This window comes from Canis aureus, chromosome 36 (assembly GCF_053574225.1).
Source record: "Canis aureus isolate CA01 chromosome 36, VMU_Caureus_v.1.0, whole genome shotgun sequence".
NCBI lineage: Eukaryota > Metazoa > Chordata > Mammalia > Carnivora > Canidae > Canis > Canis aureus.
In genome coordinates this window covers 24,425,262-24,441,859 of record NC_135646.1, presented here as the reverse complement: position 1 = coordinate 24,441,859, position 16,598 = coordinate 24,425,262, and the positions used below count along the sequence as shown (strand labels likewise).

At 38.0% G+C, this 16,598-nt stretch overlaps 1 protein-coding gene across 12 annotated transcripts in view; it reads right to left on the bottom strand.

Annotated features, from left to right (window-relative positions):
• ANKRD44 (ankyrin repeat domain 44) overlaps positions 1-16,598 on the bottom strand; it is a 340,062-nt gene that overhangs the window by 3,118 nt on the left and 320,346 nt on the right. For 5 of the 12 annotated variants that reach the window (XM_077885634.1, XM_077885636.1, XM_077885637.1 and 2 more), the window contains exon 28: positions 5,268-5,496. In XM_077885634.1, the coding sequence (XP_077741760.1) occupies positions 5,268-5,496 (229 nt within the window). Of the gene's footprint in view, positions 1-5,267; positions 5,497-8,651; positions 8,760-15,522; positions 15,620-16,598 lie in introns of those variants that run through there. The other 7 variants (XR_013373234.1, XR_013373235.1, XR_013373236.1 and 4 more) reach the window with 4 other exon arrangements.

Sequence of the window (16,598 nt, the reverse complement as noted above, 5' to 3'; positions counted from 1 at the left end):
CTCAAAAGGGAAGATTTATAATTATTAGTTTTCTAGGACCCAGGAATAGGTAAGTTTTCAGCCTAAGACTTGAAAAAGTAGCAATTAATTACTGCTTTTACTTTACAAATGTTTACATAAAAGTAATATGTATTTTTATAAATAATTTTTTAAAACACAGAAGTAAATTTACAAAATAATTCTAAAAAGAGGATGTCTTTCTCTCCTACCGCAATTCCCACTTATCAGAGGTAGGCATTGTTTTTTTTTTTTTTTTTTTTAAAGAGGTAGGCATTCTTAAATTTGCAGTACATCCTTCTTGTCTCTCTCCTATGCAGATATATCTTCTTTCTAGATTATGAAATCATACTACCTAAACTGTTCTACAGTTCGGCTTTCATCACTAAATAATTTAAATTGGATATCTTTGCATGTCAGTAAATAAAGGGCTATCTTCTTTTTAAGGGTAAGAATATATCATATATTCTACTATGTGGATGTAACATTATTTATTTATCCAATCCCCTATTGATGGACATTTGGATTATTTCCAATTTTTGATGATTACAAATAGTGCCACAGCTAACATCCTTATTCGTTCATATTGATGTACTTATGCAAGCATTTTGGGAGGTAAATTCCTGGAGATAGATTGCTTGGTCAAAATGGTATATGCATTTAGAATTTTGATAAATTATCTCTCAAATTACCTTTAAAATGTTTGCATCAATTTACACTTCCACTGACGATGACTAAGTGTGCCTGTTTCCCTACCTGCTCCCCACACTGTGTATCCACACATTGACTGGTGAAACTTGAGAATGTGTCTCCTGCTTCAAAAAGATATGGTGATGAAGGCCTTGCCTCATGCATTTATTTTATATTCTCTTTACTTTTCATAACTGAGTTTAGTCCTAAGACAGGATAAAAGGAATATGCCTATTTAGTTTTCAGGGTGTTCCTCCTAGATCCAGATATTCTCCGAATTATGAACACCTGTCTTCTAAGTACCTACATGTTACAGATAAACTGCTCATCTGGATGCAAAAGGTAATCACCCTGAGGCAGGAAGATGCTCCTTTCAGACCCTAGAGATTGAAAAATGCATTCCCCATGTCTCCTTATGAACTGCTCATTCGCTCATGCATGCATGAATCCATATGCATTAGTTCCTACTTGTGTGCTGGCATTCGCCCAATATTTACTCTAAGTCCCCTCAGTTCTGCACTATGCTAATCACTGTGGCTATGGTAATGAAATAACAGTCTCTGCCTTCAAGAAGATCACAGTTTAGCCTGATGAAAACAGAGAAAAGGAAACCAATGGGTGTAATTGAGCAGGAAAGTGCTGCTTTCAGGTTAGTGCAGGGTGCCCCAGGAATGATAAAATGGGGTGAGTACAAACCTGAAGGTGACTGCTGCAGAGAAGATCAAGAACACAGTTCTGGGAGAGTCCAGGCAACTATCACATCTAACCTAGTCAGGGAGGATGTGAGGAAAAGGCTGGGGACTGAGCACCTTGAAGGGTAATCTTTGACCAGCAGTTACATTAGCTGCAAAAAGGTACATTTCATAAATATAGTTTTGCTTTACTCTTAGTTTTTTTAATGAAAATTCTTGAAGAAAAAAATCTCAACCTTGTCTTTGCTGAGCAGAGGGAAGCTGGAAACGATAGGAGATTATGATCTCATTTACCAAAGCTAGCAAGAGACTCAGTGCCTCTGTCCTCTGTGGGTTGGTAGCTGAAATGTCTCACCTTGTTGACCTACATGAACCCTTTGGAGATGGGGTGGGTATAGGAAGCCACGGGGGTGAGAGTCAGAGTCAGTTCTAGAATTAACAGTAACCTCATTTTGTGGTATTTATCCTAAGTATGAAATTTATCCTAGGTCAGAGCTGTGGACAAATACATTCACTGATAATTCGCAAGAATCAGATTTGGAAACAACCTAAATGTCTGCACAGGAGATTAAAACTAAATAATACATGATGGTAAGTTCAGGATATAGAATAATATACAGCCATTACTGTGTTAAATCATAATGCATCTCCTGCATTAAAATCTTATTTCCAAAAACTGTATGGTAAGATGGGAAAATATTTATAATAATACACTGAGTCAAAAAGGAATATATAGGGGATCCCTGGGTGGCTCAGCGGTTTGGCGCCTGCCTTTGGCCCAGGGCGCGATCCTGGAGTCCCGGGATCGAGTTCTGAGTCAGGTTCCTGGCATGGAGCCTGCTTCTCCCTCCTCCTGTGTCTCTGCCTCTCTCTCTCTCTCTCTCTGTCTATGATAAATAAATAAATAAATCTTAAAAAAAGGAATATATAAAATAGATATATAGTATAAACCCACTTTCAGAGTAGCAAACGAATTTTATATATTTTTGTATGTTTTTCTGTCTGTGCACACACAAGTACAGTTTGCATTTACAATTTGCATTTACATATGTATACAGACAGTTATAAAGGACAGTTATCTATCTTTTCTATTGGTCAGGGTAAACTAATTTATGCTGGATTAACAATGTGAAAATCTCCAGAGCTTTAAGATTATAACATGACATAGACTGGATATGATGTAGACTAAAGATTCAGAAATAATCAGAAAAATAATCTGAACTGGAATATATATACCTGAATAGAGGGAAATATCAGTTGTGAGCTAGCAAAGGAATGGAATTTAGATTTAGACGATGGGTTTTAAAATTTAATATATTGTTTATATTCACTTACTTCCAGAAGTTATAAGAAATTGCTTATAATGAAACCTCATATCAGTGAAATAGTTAAAATAAAAGTATTGGAGAAAGGCAGAAGAGTATTTTTCAGTGTGTTTCACATAATGGGACTAGAAGTCATGTGAAAAATAAAGTTCTAAAAAAAAGAAAGAAAAAGTTCTGTGTTCAGATAAACTTGAGAAATGCTTTACCAAAATGAAACAGAAATTCCTCTTTTCAGAATTTTGCAGAGCCTTTGATGCTAATGAACACAGTAAGTGAACAAGAGAAGTAAGGTGTATACAAGTCTCCCTGATTAGAGCACGCTTTCTGTGATGCTGGAAATGTTCTATAATCTGCCAGCCACATCTGATTGTTGAGTACATAAAATGTAGCTAGTGCAGCTGAGGAACTGAAATTTTAATTTTATTTAACATAAATGTAAGTAACCACCTGTTGGTAATGGCTACCATATTGGATATGTTGGATAGCACAGAATTAGAGCATCCCAAAGGTCAAGCTTCCAAATAACACAAACTAGGAAGCATTTATATAGAGCAACCATTTTCAAACTTTTGGTCTCAGGAGCTCTTGACATTTTTTAAAGAGTTTATTTCTGAGTAATCTCTACACCCAACGTGGGGGTTGAACGTACAACCCTAAGATCAAGAGTCACATACTCCACTCACTGAGCCAGCCAGGTACACTAGGATCTATTCTTAATACTCCTAAAATCAGTGAGGGCCCCAAAGAGCTTTTTTTTGTGGGTTATATCTATTGATATTTACCATATTGGAAATTAACACTGAGAGATTTTAAAAATGTTTATTCACTAATTCACTTAAAAATACCATCCATTGGGGCACCAGTCAGTGGTATCTTAAAAAGAATACCACCAGTTGTTCTCCTTGAAGTGACAGGCTTACTTCATTCATTTTCAAGAAAATCAGTGCCAGATACCCAAGTCTGAGTAGTCACAGTCATCTCATCAGTTGTATTTTCAAGGAAAAATGGTATTGCACAAAAAAGCAGCTGATTCTGCTAGCAGTTCAATGCAACAGTGCTCCAACCATACTTCAGCATGCAGCATAAGTGCTCTGTATTTTCATACCTTTAAGGTCTGAGGTTTAATAAAATTGATAACTTATACTTCATCATAATTTTTTTTTTTACTGCAAGTGTATGTACAGTGATAGCTGGTACCAGCACACTGACATTTGTCCTAAGGCAACGACAATTTTATCTGCTATAAAACTTGCTTTTGTACCATCAGTGAAATAGGCAGGTAATCTAGAATTATTATGGAAAAGGTTTTAATACATGAAGTCCTCAAAAGTGTCGCTGGGATGCCTAGGGTCTGCAGACCATGTTTTGAGAAAAGCTGGTATAGAAAAAGAATAAGGGAGGGGGGTAGGAGAGCATAAAATCCCTGAACCTGGGTCTTCCAAGATTGATGAGAAAACTGGTGAGTGTCCAAACTGTTTATTATACACACTTAGGTTGAGGAACACGAAGAGGTCCAAATAGAATCTATCTCGTGGCAGCAGGTAGTTGTAGCAAATAAAAGGAAGTAGCAATCGTTATATCTGCACACCTGACTGCCTATTAGTTATCCATTTAAGAACAACTGAATGGTATAAATTAGTCAACATAGGGTTCCTAGAGCTAATTCTTTACAGATGACATAAACTAGATAATGAAACAAGAGAAAGCTAGAACACCATGTCCTTAGTAGTGGTCTGCAAAGTATGGTGCTTTAATTTTATACAGCCCAGAGGTCATTTCAAAATATGACAAAATTCTTTTCACATTAATTCCTGAGTTTCCATTTCCTGACTTCTTCCCTGTCTTATAACTCAGAACAGGATTTATCTTTCCTTCCCACATTAATAGACTTCACTTCCATCAAGCACGTGTCTCTTTGTCTTCACACCGCACATGGTTTCTCCCTTCCTTTGAACTAGAACTTTGGGGCTTACATTTAGAATTGTTTCTCCTACCTTCCCATCTACCCTCACCCCTCTCCTTTTTGTCCAGCAGGTAGCAGATCATAAATATGTGTGGGAAGTGGGGGACAGAGGTAATTTAATCAGAGGCTGTTGGGACGCCTGGTTGGCTCAGCAGTTGAGGCTCAGGGCGTGATCCTGGGATCTGGGATCGAGTCGGGCTCCTTGCATGGAGTCTGCTTCTTCCTCTGCCTAGGTCTCTCTCTCTCTGTGTCTCTCATGAATGAATGAATTAATGAATGAATGAATGAATGAATGAATAAATAAATAAATAAATAAAAATATTAAATAATCAGAGACCGTTTTGCATGCTTTTGACACCTCTCTCTTTGCATGGCAAAGTTCTCATGGTACCTAGTGATTTAGAACATTGACACTTTTAATTTAAAAAAAAAGCTCCCCTTGCAGAGTTATTGATGATACAAATTTAACAATAAAAGACATAATTTGTTTTATAACATTTTCCCTGAAAGAATTCCAAAGGCTCTAGAAATGCTACCTAGTTCTCTCTGATCCCTACACCAAATGCCCTTGTCTTCTATTTTTAGGGAAATTTCTAGTACCTTGCTCCCAGTAAGAAGATAGAGTGAAGCTCCCACACCAGGTAGGGCGAAGAAAACCTCTCTCTACGGCCAGGGTGGCTGCAGCCCTTGTAGCTTCCAGTGGAGTGTAACCCTTTGCATTCAGCGGCTGGGATAAAGCACATTCTGATTCCTAACTGCTCCCTTAGGGCTCCTGTGATGTAGCTGACCCATGGTCTTGGATCCTGGAGGGTTAACAGCCTGGTTCCTGCTTAGAAAAGAGAGAGAGAAAAGACAAAGAAAATGTGCAATTATGTTAATTTTCTCAAATTGGGGATGGAGAGTGATCCAGGAAAAAAAAAATTGCTGAAACATGATACCAGTGCCTGATTTAAATTTGTAAAAATTAGATCTTTGAAACCCACAAAATAATTATATGCAATAAACAACATAGGACACAATTTTATATAATGGAAACAAGAGCTGATCCTACAATAGAATTATCTATATTGAAAAAATTTAATAGTAAAAAGTACTTTAAGGAATCTGAAAAATAATCCTCACAGTTTTATGTTGTTTCCTACACCAAGTCAATAGCAACTTAAAGGGACCTATCTCAAGAGGAAAGGCAACTTTGGAAGAATAGAAAAGACCAATGTAGAAATGGAGTTCATTGACTGAGAACATCTAATTTTCTTCAAGGTTTCTACTGAAATTATTCCAAGAACTGGTCCCACAAAGGGCCTTTGGCTGGAAAAGTGGAAAACCAGGGAGCCTGTGTCTTACTTCAGTGATTACTGTTTGTTCCTGCAAGTGTGTTGCACGGGAGTGTGACAATACCAGGATACACACGGGAGTTAGGCCAGGGCACCAGCACTTTCCCCACCACGTACCGTGGCCTGCACTGCTCAGTGGGGGAGGAGGAGGATGATGCATAGCGTGTTCTAGTGTCTTTATTTTTTAAAGATTTTGTTTATTTTTTTGAGAGAGAGCATGAGCCAGGGGAGGAAGGGGCAGGGGTAAAGAGAGAGAGAAGCAGATTCCCCACTGGGCAGGGAGCCCCATGTGGGGCTCATCCCAGGACCTCGGGATCATGACCTGAGCCAAAGGCAGACACTTATGACTGAGCCACCCAGGCGCCCCTCTAGTGTCTTTAAACAGCTGCACCAGCCCCAAAGACCCATTCGGAAGACTATCTCCTTCTCACATCTTGGAACATATCTCATTCATTTGGCCCCTTAAACTTGGATATGATCCTTTGGACTGTTCTAGCCACTGATCTCACGGCTTATGTCACTCCTAAGCCTTTGTCTTGCCTTTCTCTTGGCCTCACATAAATAGCTATTCTCTTGACCACTGCCACATTTTCCCATTATGATTTGGCCTTCCATCCAGAGCACAGGCCCCTCTGCTTATGTTCCAACCTGTGGGCACCCCTCTTAGCTATTGGGCTGGCCCCAACGACCTCTAGTGTTTTAGCATAAGAAAAGTGACACCATCTGGAAATGGTCATTAATGTTAATTTGGAAAACTGGGCTATTTTATTGGAAGGGGCCAAATATGATGTACCCAAACACACTCACACACCCATTTATCGGGTCATGCAGGTACTGTCTGAGGTACTGGAGAAATAGACATGGAGTAGGAAAGGAGGCAACAGACCTATGTGTGACCAAAATAAATGCCAGGGTTCTGAGGCCTATCTCTGTGTGGGAAACACAGTCTAGTTTCCAAGAAGTACTTAAAGATATATTTCATATTTGTTTGTTTCTCAAAGAATATTAAACAAGTCCCAATTCGATTCCCCATATTTAAGAGATTTGGATTACCCAGAGGCTCTCATATGTTAATCCTCCTGATGTAGGAAAAGACATTAGGGTTTGAAGTTGATAGCCAAGAAAGAATTCTTGAAACATCTTTGGTCCAAAAAGGTGATTTTATTAAAGATGGGGACAGGACCTGTGGGCAGAAAGAGCTGCACTGGGGTCACGGGGAGTGGCCCATTATATACTTTTCAAGTTGGGAGGGTGTTAGGGAGAGCATAAGTGTCAAAGGAATTTTGGAAGCAAGGTTTCCAGGACCTTGAGAGGACTAGCTATTGTTGGGAAAAGGTCATTTATTACCATCTAATAAAACCTTAGACATGAGACCCTTCAGATGTATATCGGTGGGTCCTACGCTTAGGGGAGGATTGCCAATGTGTATCTTGGGGGTTTAATGATAAAGGAAATTTCTAAAGGAATCTTTATATGTTAAAGAGGACTAAAAATAAAATAAAAATAAAGAGGACTTACAGGATCCTGGGGGTTGGGCTAAGACTATCCGTTGCCCTTAGCAAAGTATTAACATTGAGCCAGTTGAATCCCTAGGGGAATGTCACTGCCTATTTCAAGGACTTGTCAATGGGCTGTAGGTAGTAAGGAAATTTAATAATTTCTCTTCTGTCATTGTTTCCCACATCAGTCCCAAACTCTTTTCATGCCTGTTTTTAAACCACTTAGAACAGATCCAGAATTAGGCCAACCCCAACTGTCCTTTGGCTTGTGACAGGGAGGAGATGGGGATTGAGGAGCATAGACACAAGGATATTTCATCTTCATCTTCATCACACATATAATCAAATAATTACAATAAGTGATATAATCACCACTGCTACAGGCATATGCATGGCACCTTGGAAACATGGAGGAAGAAACAATTATTTCTGCCCTTTTTTTTTTGTTTTAGGTAAAACTTTAGGGAACATCCGAGAAGAAGGGACATTTGACCTAGGTTTGGAGAGTTGAGTTCAATAGACATAAAAGGGGCGGTGGTTCCAGGGAGGAAGACTAACACATATAGAGCCGGCAATATGTGTGAGGAGAAGGACTTCAGTCCTTCCCAAAATATCTATAGTTTAGCATGGGTGAGTGGTACAAGGCATGGGAAATGAAGATGAAGAGATGAGTGAGTTTTGCAGGCCAAAGGGCTTGACTTTTAAAGCATACAGATTTTTCCAGCAATTTTTTAAAAAGATTGAAGCAGGATAAGACTGTAGGCAAGGAGATTATCAGGGTGCCAACTGCAGTAATCTAGGTGTCCTACGATGAGGGTCTGAAACAGGAGTAATGTATAAGGAAATGAGGAAATTGATTCAAAAGACATTTAAAAGGCACAGAAGAGCCCGCCTGGCTAGCTCAGTCGGTAGAGCATGAGACTCTTAAAAGGCACAGAAGAGGGGGATCCCTGGGTGGTGCAGCGGTTTAGCGCCTGCCTTTGGTCCAGGGCGCGATCCTGGAGACCAGGGGTCGAATCCCACGTCAGGCTCCCGGTGCATGGAGCCTGCTTCTCCCTCTCCTTGTGTCTCTGCTTCTCTCTCTCTCTCTCTCTGTGACTATCATAAAAAAAAAAAAAAAAAAAAAAAAAAAGGCACAGAAGGAGGGGTACCTGGGTGGCTCAGTTGGTTGAGCATCTGACTCTAAATCTCAGGGTCTTGATCTCAGGGTTGTGAGTTCAAGCTCCACATTGGCCTCCGCGCCCAGTACGGAGCTTACTCTAAAAAAAGAGGAAAAAAAAGTCGCAGAAGGAACAGGACTTCATAACCCATTGGATAATTATAAGCAAAGGAGAAGGAGAAGCCTAGGATGTCCGTCTGGTTTTTCAGTGCGGGGACACAGGATGAATTTTGATGCTGTTGAATATAATAGCTGTGGGTTGTTCAAAGGAGAGAGGAAATGTCTTTGAGTATCTCTATGAAACAACAAGCTGGTGGAGATAGCTTTAGATGCAGCTTGAAAGAGTTCTGAACTATGGAGCACATTGCCAACTGACATCCCTCTGACATTGTCCCTTAATGATGAGTGACAACCTTAATTTTGAAAGTCTCCAGTAAAGGTCCTTTACAATCAGTCTCGTATCAACCACTTCTATGTTAACTTGACATTTTTTTCCAGTAATTTTTGATGATCCGGAATTTGTCATGCTGCAGCTAAATCCCATTTATTTTCTTGCTCAGAGGAGAAAGAGCACATCTTAATCTCTTCTGGATGAAATTCTTCTGGTGGAAGGATCAATGACGCACTCAGCCTCCAATCATGTTTATTTCCTGCATATGCAAATACCTAGTTCTCTCCTTCAGTTGCTGCAGGCAGTTGGCAGCTACTTTGTTGACTAACAGATCTACTCTTAAGAACAAAAAAAATTGTTAGAGCTGGAAGGATGTGAGAAATTATTGACTCAAATCTCCATATTTTACAGTTCATGGAAACTTTAAACTATTTAAGTTCAGCTCCTTTTACTCTTCCAAAAAGGATATGTTCTTCAATTCTTAATATATCTGTGGTTTTTACTGGAGCATCTCCAAGTTTTCCTCATTTCTCTCTAACTATGGAGCTTGGAGCTAATTCTAATGAATGGTATTAACTTACCACTAAACGGAACGGCTGATTTACCTCCCAGGTTCCCGTTTATGTATTCTAGCCTCTTTTCTTTTTAGAAGTTTTATTGCAAAAACAATAAACATAAACGTGACCTAAATTCAGAACAAAAGTTTCCCATAATTCTGTTGCATAATTAAATCAACGTTTTAATTTGTCTATGTTACATTCTAGCCTTTATTCATAAACATTAAATTTCTAATCTATGTTTGTGATATGAAACAATTTTATATTTTCACTTAAGATGATGCCAGGCACATTCTCCCATTTACAATTTCCCATTTCCCACTACAATTTCACCACACCCTTACACCTTCCTCCTTGAATATTGTAGGGTAAGTCCTGTCACAGCTTTGTCCACAATCATGCAGCAGTTAGACACCTATAAGCATATATACAGATTTTTCATTGATGGTTGGGATTGTAACCATAAACATTTCACTGAAACTTGCTTTTTTTAAACCATACCTGATACTGCTTAACCATATTTATTATTTTTAATAGCTTTATATTATTCCATATTAGGGATATAACAAAATGACACTCAAATTGTCTCCAGTTTTTTTCTTTCCCACTATCAAAAAATGCAATCATCAAGGTGCCTGGTTGGCTCAGCTGATAGGACATGAAACTCTTGATCTCAGTGTTATAAATTCGAGCCCCACATTGGATGTAGATATTAGTTAAAAATAAAATGCAATAAGCATTTTGGCATATATGTCACTGCTTTTCTGAAGGACTAATATTCAACTTGCAGTTGCCAGGAAAGTATACCAGCCAGCAGTAATATCCTTAGACCTGTGCCCCATACCAGAAGGCAATTGCTCTGGTCCTCCTTCAGTTGTGTTCCTCCCCATGGGGCAAGGAATTCATGGGCCGACAGGGATGTGCCCAGTTGTAATCCATAACCTTCTATTAGACTTGGGGGTATAGCTCAGTGGTAGAACATTTGACTGTATAACCTTCTATTAGACTATTTTCATATCCAAAATGCTGAAATTCCCTACTCAAAAGTCTTGATCCTAATAGCAGGTTTACATAGGTTATTTTCCTAGGTCCATCCTCTTGAGGTAACTTATGCCACCACTGCAAACACCCATAGGCCTGAGTGTATCCAAGGGGCTGAGTGTATAAACAGAGCTTGGCCATGCAGGCTAGGGTGTCCATATGTGTATTCAAGACTCCTCTCAGTGAAGAATCAGGCTTAGGGTAGGAAGAAACTGCAGTGAGTCATGAGCCCTAGATTGAAGATGGGAGGCTACCTTCCCTGTGCTATTATGGTCTGACTCAGAACTCCAAGGAGGGCAATAATTTTACATATGAACCAGTTCTTCTAGATTGTCTTGAAGGCATATTTGTCAAGTATCATGATAGAACATATTTTACTTACTGGTTATTTAGCTTGTTTTTTTCCCCTCACTTTTAGGTATTTAAACATCTGGTAAAAAGCCTCCATTTATACTCTTCCTCAAGATCTGAGAATATTAGAGGTAGGCCTATTAGGTGGTATCTATTTTGATTAGTTCTGATTGGTAGGTATCTGTGCCAATATTGGCTCTTAAATATTTCAAATATCACCCTTGCTTAACTGTAATTTTATTTCTACAGAATTGGTTCCCCAAAGTAAGATTGCTTGGTGAAAGGGTATGTGTAATTCTAATTTTAATGGATATTATCATATCCTATATTTTATCATTCACACTTAATGTCCCTAAAGTTGGGATGCATCTTATAATCAAAGAGAAGAAAGTATTGAATTATTGTTTAATTGGTAGTTTTTTCTTTGTTTGAGAAAATAATGGTACATTTTTGTATAGACTGAATGTTTGTATCTCTCCAAAATACGTATGTTGCAGCCTAATCCCCAATGTGATGGTGTTAGGAAGTGGTGCCTTTGGGAGGTGACTAGGTCATGTGGGTGGAGCTGTCAAAAGAGACCCCTGAGAGCTCTCCTACCTCTTCCACAATGTGAGGATACAGAGAAGATGGCTGTCTATGAAACAGAAAACAGGCTATTACCAGACACCTAATTTTATGGCACCTTTTCTTGCAATTCCCTGCTCTAAAATTGAGAAATAAAGGTTTGTTGTCCAAGCCACCCAGTCTATGCTATTTTTGTTATAGCAGCCTAAATGGAGGAGACAATCTTACAATTGCCATCTTAGATTTGATAAAATACAGTATTGTACTAGCAATTCCCATACCCACTATCACTGTAGGAGAATTTCTGTTTTTTGGCTTGCACTATATGGTATCACTATTTAAAAAAAAATTTTTGTCAATATTCTGAGTAAAAAACAATACACCACTTGCTTTAACTTGGATTTCCCTGATTACTAGTGATATTGAGATTTAAAAATATATACTTATTAAATACTTAACTTCTTTTTTTGTGAATTATTGATTTATATTACCTTTCCTATTTTATTTTATTTTATTTTTTTTCCTTTCCTATTTTAAATTGTGTTTTCTTGCTTTTATGATCAATTTATAAAAGTTTTGATTATATTATAGATGTTAAACTTTTATCTGTGCATTCTATTGTAAATAGAAGTTGCACAGGTGAGAAATGAAATACAAGGGAATGGGTGGTGATTCACCCTCAGATTTCCTACAGTGTGTAGTTGGCTTTTTTCTTTTATTTTTTTTAAAGATTTAATTTATTTATTCATGAGAGAGAGAGAGAGAGAGAGGCAGAGACACAGGCAGAGGGAGAAGCAAGCTCCACACAGGGAGCCCGACATGGGACTCAATCCCGGGTCTCCAGGATCACGCCCTGGGCTGAAGGCAGCGCTAAACTGCTGAGCCACCCAGGCTGCCCTGCCTGGAGTTGGCTTTGATCTCAAGCTAGGCATTCTTTGACATTTCCCCTCTGGCTTCCCAGGGAAAATCAGGAATTCTACAGGCATTATGGGGGATGTGATCAGGGAAATCCCAATAACTAATGAAACCAGAGGCCTTGGATCCCTACATCTCCCTGCCAAGATTAGACAGGGAGAAACAGAATCCAACAATATATAAAAAGGATTGTACACCATTACCAAGTGAGATTTATCCCAGGCATCCAAATTGATCAACATAAAAAAATCAATGTAATATATCATATTAATAGAATAAAGGGCAAAGGACAAAACCACATGGTTGGTCATCTCAAAAGATGTAGAAAAGCATTTGGCAAAATCCAACCCCCTGTCATAATTTAAAAAATTCAACAAACTAGAAATAGAAGGAAACTTCCTCAAATTGATAAGGGGCATCTGTGAAAAATCCACCATTAATATCATAATTAATAATGGAAGACTGAAAAAAAATAATGGAAGACTGGATTCTTATCCCCTAAATTCAGGAACAATATAATGATGTCCACTCTCACCACTTCTATTCAACATTATATTGGTGCTTCTAGCCAGTGCAATTAGGCAAGAAAAAGTAATAAAAAGTGTCCAGATTGAAAAAGAGGAAGTGAACCATCTCCATTTTCAGATGACATGATATTATATATAGAAAATCCTAAGGAATCCATTAAATAAATGAGTTCAGCAAGGTTATAGGATAAAAGATCAAGTTTTAGAAATCAACTGTATTTCTATACATTAGCAATGAAAAATCTGAAAATGAGTTAAGAAAACAATTCCCCTAACAATAGCAGCAAATGGTATAAAATACTTAAGAATAAATTTAACAAAAGAATTGTAAAATCTGCAGTGAAAACTACCAAACATTGCCAAAAGACAGACGTAAATAACTGGAAAGACATTCCATGTTCATGGACCAGAAAAGTTAATATAGTAAATTTGGCAATACTCCTCAAATTGACTTACAGATTCTAGATGTAAGACCTATACCAATAAATCTTTTTTTTTAAAGATTTTTTTATTTTAGAGAGAGAGAGTGTGTGTGTGAGTGGGGTGGGGGCAGAGGGAGAGAGAGAGAGTCTCAAGCAGACTTCATGCTGAGCAGAGCCCAATGCAGGGCTCCATCTCAAGACCATGAAATCAGGACCTGAACCGAAACTGAGAGTCAGATACTTAATGGACTATATTCTTTACCTATAAAACCCTTAAAAGAAAACATAAGAATAGATCTTTAAACTTTGAATTAGGCTGTGGTTTTCTTTAGATATGACACCAAAAGCACAACTTTGGTGTCTCAAAGGACACTATCAAGAAAGTGAAAAAAACGGGGATCCCTGAGTGGCTCAGTGGTTTAGTGCCTGCCTTTGGCTCAGGGCGTGATCCTGGAGTCCTGGGATCGAGTCCCACGTTGGGCTCCCGGCACAGAGCCTGCTTCTCCCTCCTCCTGTGTCTCTGTCTCTCTCTCTCTATCATAAATAAATAAATAAATCTTAAAAAAAAAAAGTAAAAAAACCAACCAGTGGAATGAGAGAAAATATTTGCAAATCCTGTATCTGATAAGGGACTTGTATCCAGGATATGTAAAGAACTTTTACAACTCAACAATAAAAAAAACGACAACTTTAAAATGGGCAAAGGATTGAACAGACATTTCTCCAAAGATTTACAAATAACCAATAAGCACAAGGAATGCTCAACATCCTTAGTCATGAACCAGAAATGCAAATCAAACCACAGTGAGATAACACTTCACATCCACTAGGATGGCCATAATAAAAGTAAATGGGGAATAAGAAGTATTGGCAAGGATATGGAGATATCAAAACTCTCATATATTGCTGATTGGAATGTTTCGCAGTTGCTGTGAAATATTTTGGCAGTTCCTCAAAATATAAATCTAGAGTTACCCAGCAACGTCAGAAATTTCACTTCTGGGTCTATACATAAGAAAACTGAAACACAAAAATCTGTATACAAATGTTCATAGCAGCATTATTAATATAGCTCAAAAACAGAAACAATTCAAATGTCATCAGTATATCCATAACAAGTAGTATTTGGCTATAAAAAGGAATGAAGTAAGGATACATGCAAAAACATGGATAAACCTTGAAAACTTCATGCTAAGAAACCAGTCACAAGACCATATATTGTATTATTTCATTTTTAATTTATTTTTATTTTTATTTTTTATTTATGATAGTCGCACACAGAGAGAGAGAGAGGCAGAGACACAGGCAGAGGGAGAAGCAGGCTCCATGCAGAGGGAGCCTGACGTGGGACTCGATCCCGGGTCTCCAGGATCGCGCCCTGGGCCAAAGGCAGGTGCTAAACTGCTGCGCCACCCTGGGACCCCCTATATTATTTAATTTTTAAAGGAATGTCCAGAACAGACAAATTCATAAAGATAGGAAGTAGATAAATGGTTGCAAGGGAAGAGGAGAAGGAGGGAAATGGGGAATGACTGTTAATGGATATGGGGTTTCTTTTTTGGGTGGTGCAAATTTACCGGAATTAGATAATGATGCTGGTTATGTAACATTTTGAAATCACTAAAAACTATTGAATGTTATACCTTAGAAGGGTGGATTTTATGGTATATCAGTTATATTTCAATAAAGCTGCTACTGGAAAAAAAAAAGTGGCTGCTGGTTTGGGACCACGGACTATAGTTTACCAACCCTCTGTTGCATATGAGTATTTCCAGTCATAGAAGACATAGTATTGAGAAAAAAAAAAGGTTAAGAAAAGAAAAATTGGCATTAGCAGTTTGTTTTCTTCCCAAAATAGCACAGTAGGATTATGAACTCTAGAGTCACTTGACTAGATTTGAATACCAGATATGCCACTGGTTACTGTGTATTTTGGCAAGTACTAATAAATAACATCTACCTTGTAGGGTCGTTGCAAGGATGAAATGGGTTGATACATGTAAAGCACTCACAACAGTGCCTGGCACACAATAAGCATGCAGTGAGTATAGGCAATTTTTATTCTTCCCTCCAATTGAAAAAATTGCTTGACTAATTCAATAAGATGATTTTTATTTAGTGTTCTAGCCACAACCAACAGCTTAATAAGAACATCTTCTGTTCCCGATCCAGGTCACTATCAGATCATGAGGCTGGCAGCAAGAAAAATGAGGATGGATCATTAATATACAGTAGAAAATATTTCTTATCTCTATGAAATATTGTTAGAAAAATATGTTCTTATCTCTAGAAATATTGTTAGTACCCTGAAAGCTTTTCTTTTTCCATATCTAAAATATATTGTGGGAAATTAATTAGTTTTCTCAATCTAATTTCTAGTGTCAGCTGTGACATTACAAAGCCAACTCCCAGATGGTACCAACTGAACCCTTTATCAGCTTTGTTAGCACTGATGCCAAAATGAAACTGGCCCAGCAGCCGAATCAAAATTTACATGCTAATGGATAGACCCTTGTGAATGAAGTTAAGTGGAAAATCAATCATTAGGTAACATTCTTCTAACAAAATTTTCATAGATTTTAAGTAATGATGAAATAGCAAGGGGTAAACTCAAGACTGAAAAGCCAAGTAAAATAGAAGCATGGCATGGACTTAGAAATGGGGAAATCACTTCTAAAAAAAGAAATTCAAAAGGGAACTGTAAACCCAAATTAGCTTTCTATCTTTTTAGTTAAAAAATTAAGATTTTCAGGAAAAGTGAATATTTTAAGGCAAATTTACTTTCACTTAAGAAAGCAAGACAGGATCCCAATGATTTTAGTCTTTTGTCTTCCAGGGAAGGCCCACTGGGAAGTAGTCAGTCTGTCATTGTTATCCCTAAGATGTTTGTCTGACCCACACACTCCTTTTGTTCATTCTGCAGCTCTTAACCATCTGTCATGTTTTCTGGAGTGCCTCAGAAACACATTTAGGTTAAACCATATGGTCCTAAAACCTGTCATTGTATTATAATCAAGGTCTGGTTGGGGTTTTCACTTGGTTTTTGTTTGTTTGAGCAGAAATGTACTTGATCATTCTTACTTCTTTAAAAGCTTCACTCTAATCCTGGAACCAAACTTCAGTCTGATAATAAATCGGCTCTGAGGCTGCATCTACTTAAACCACCTGAGT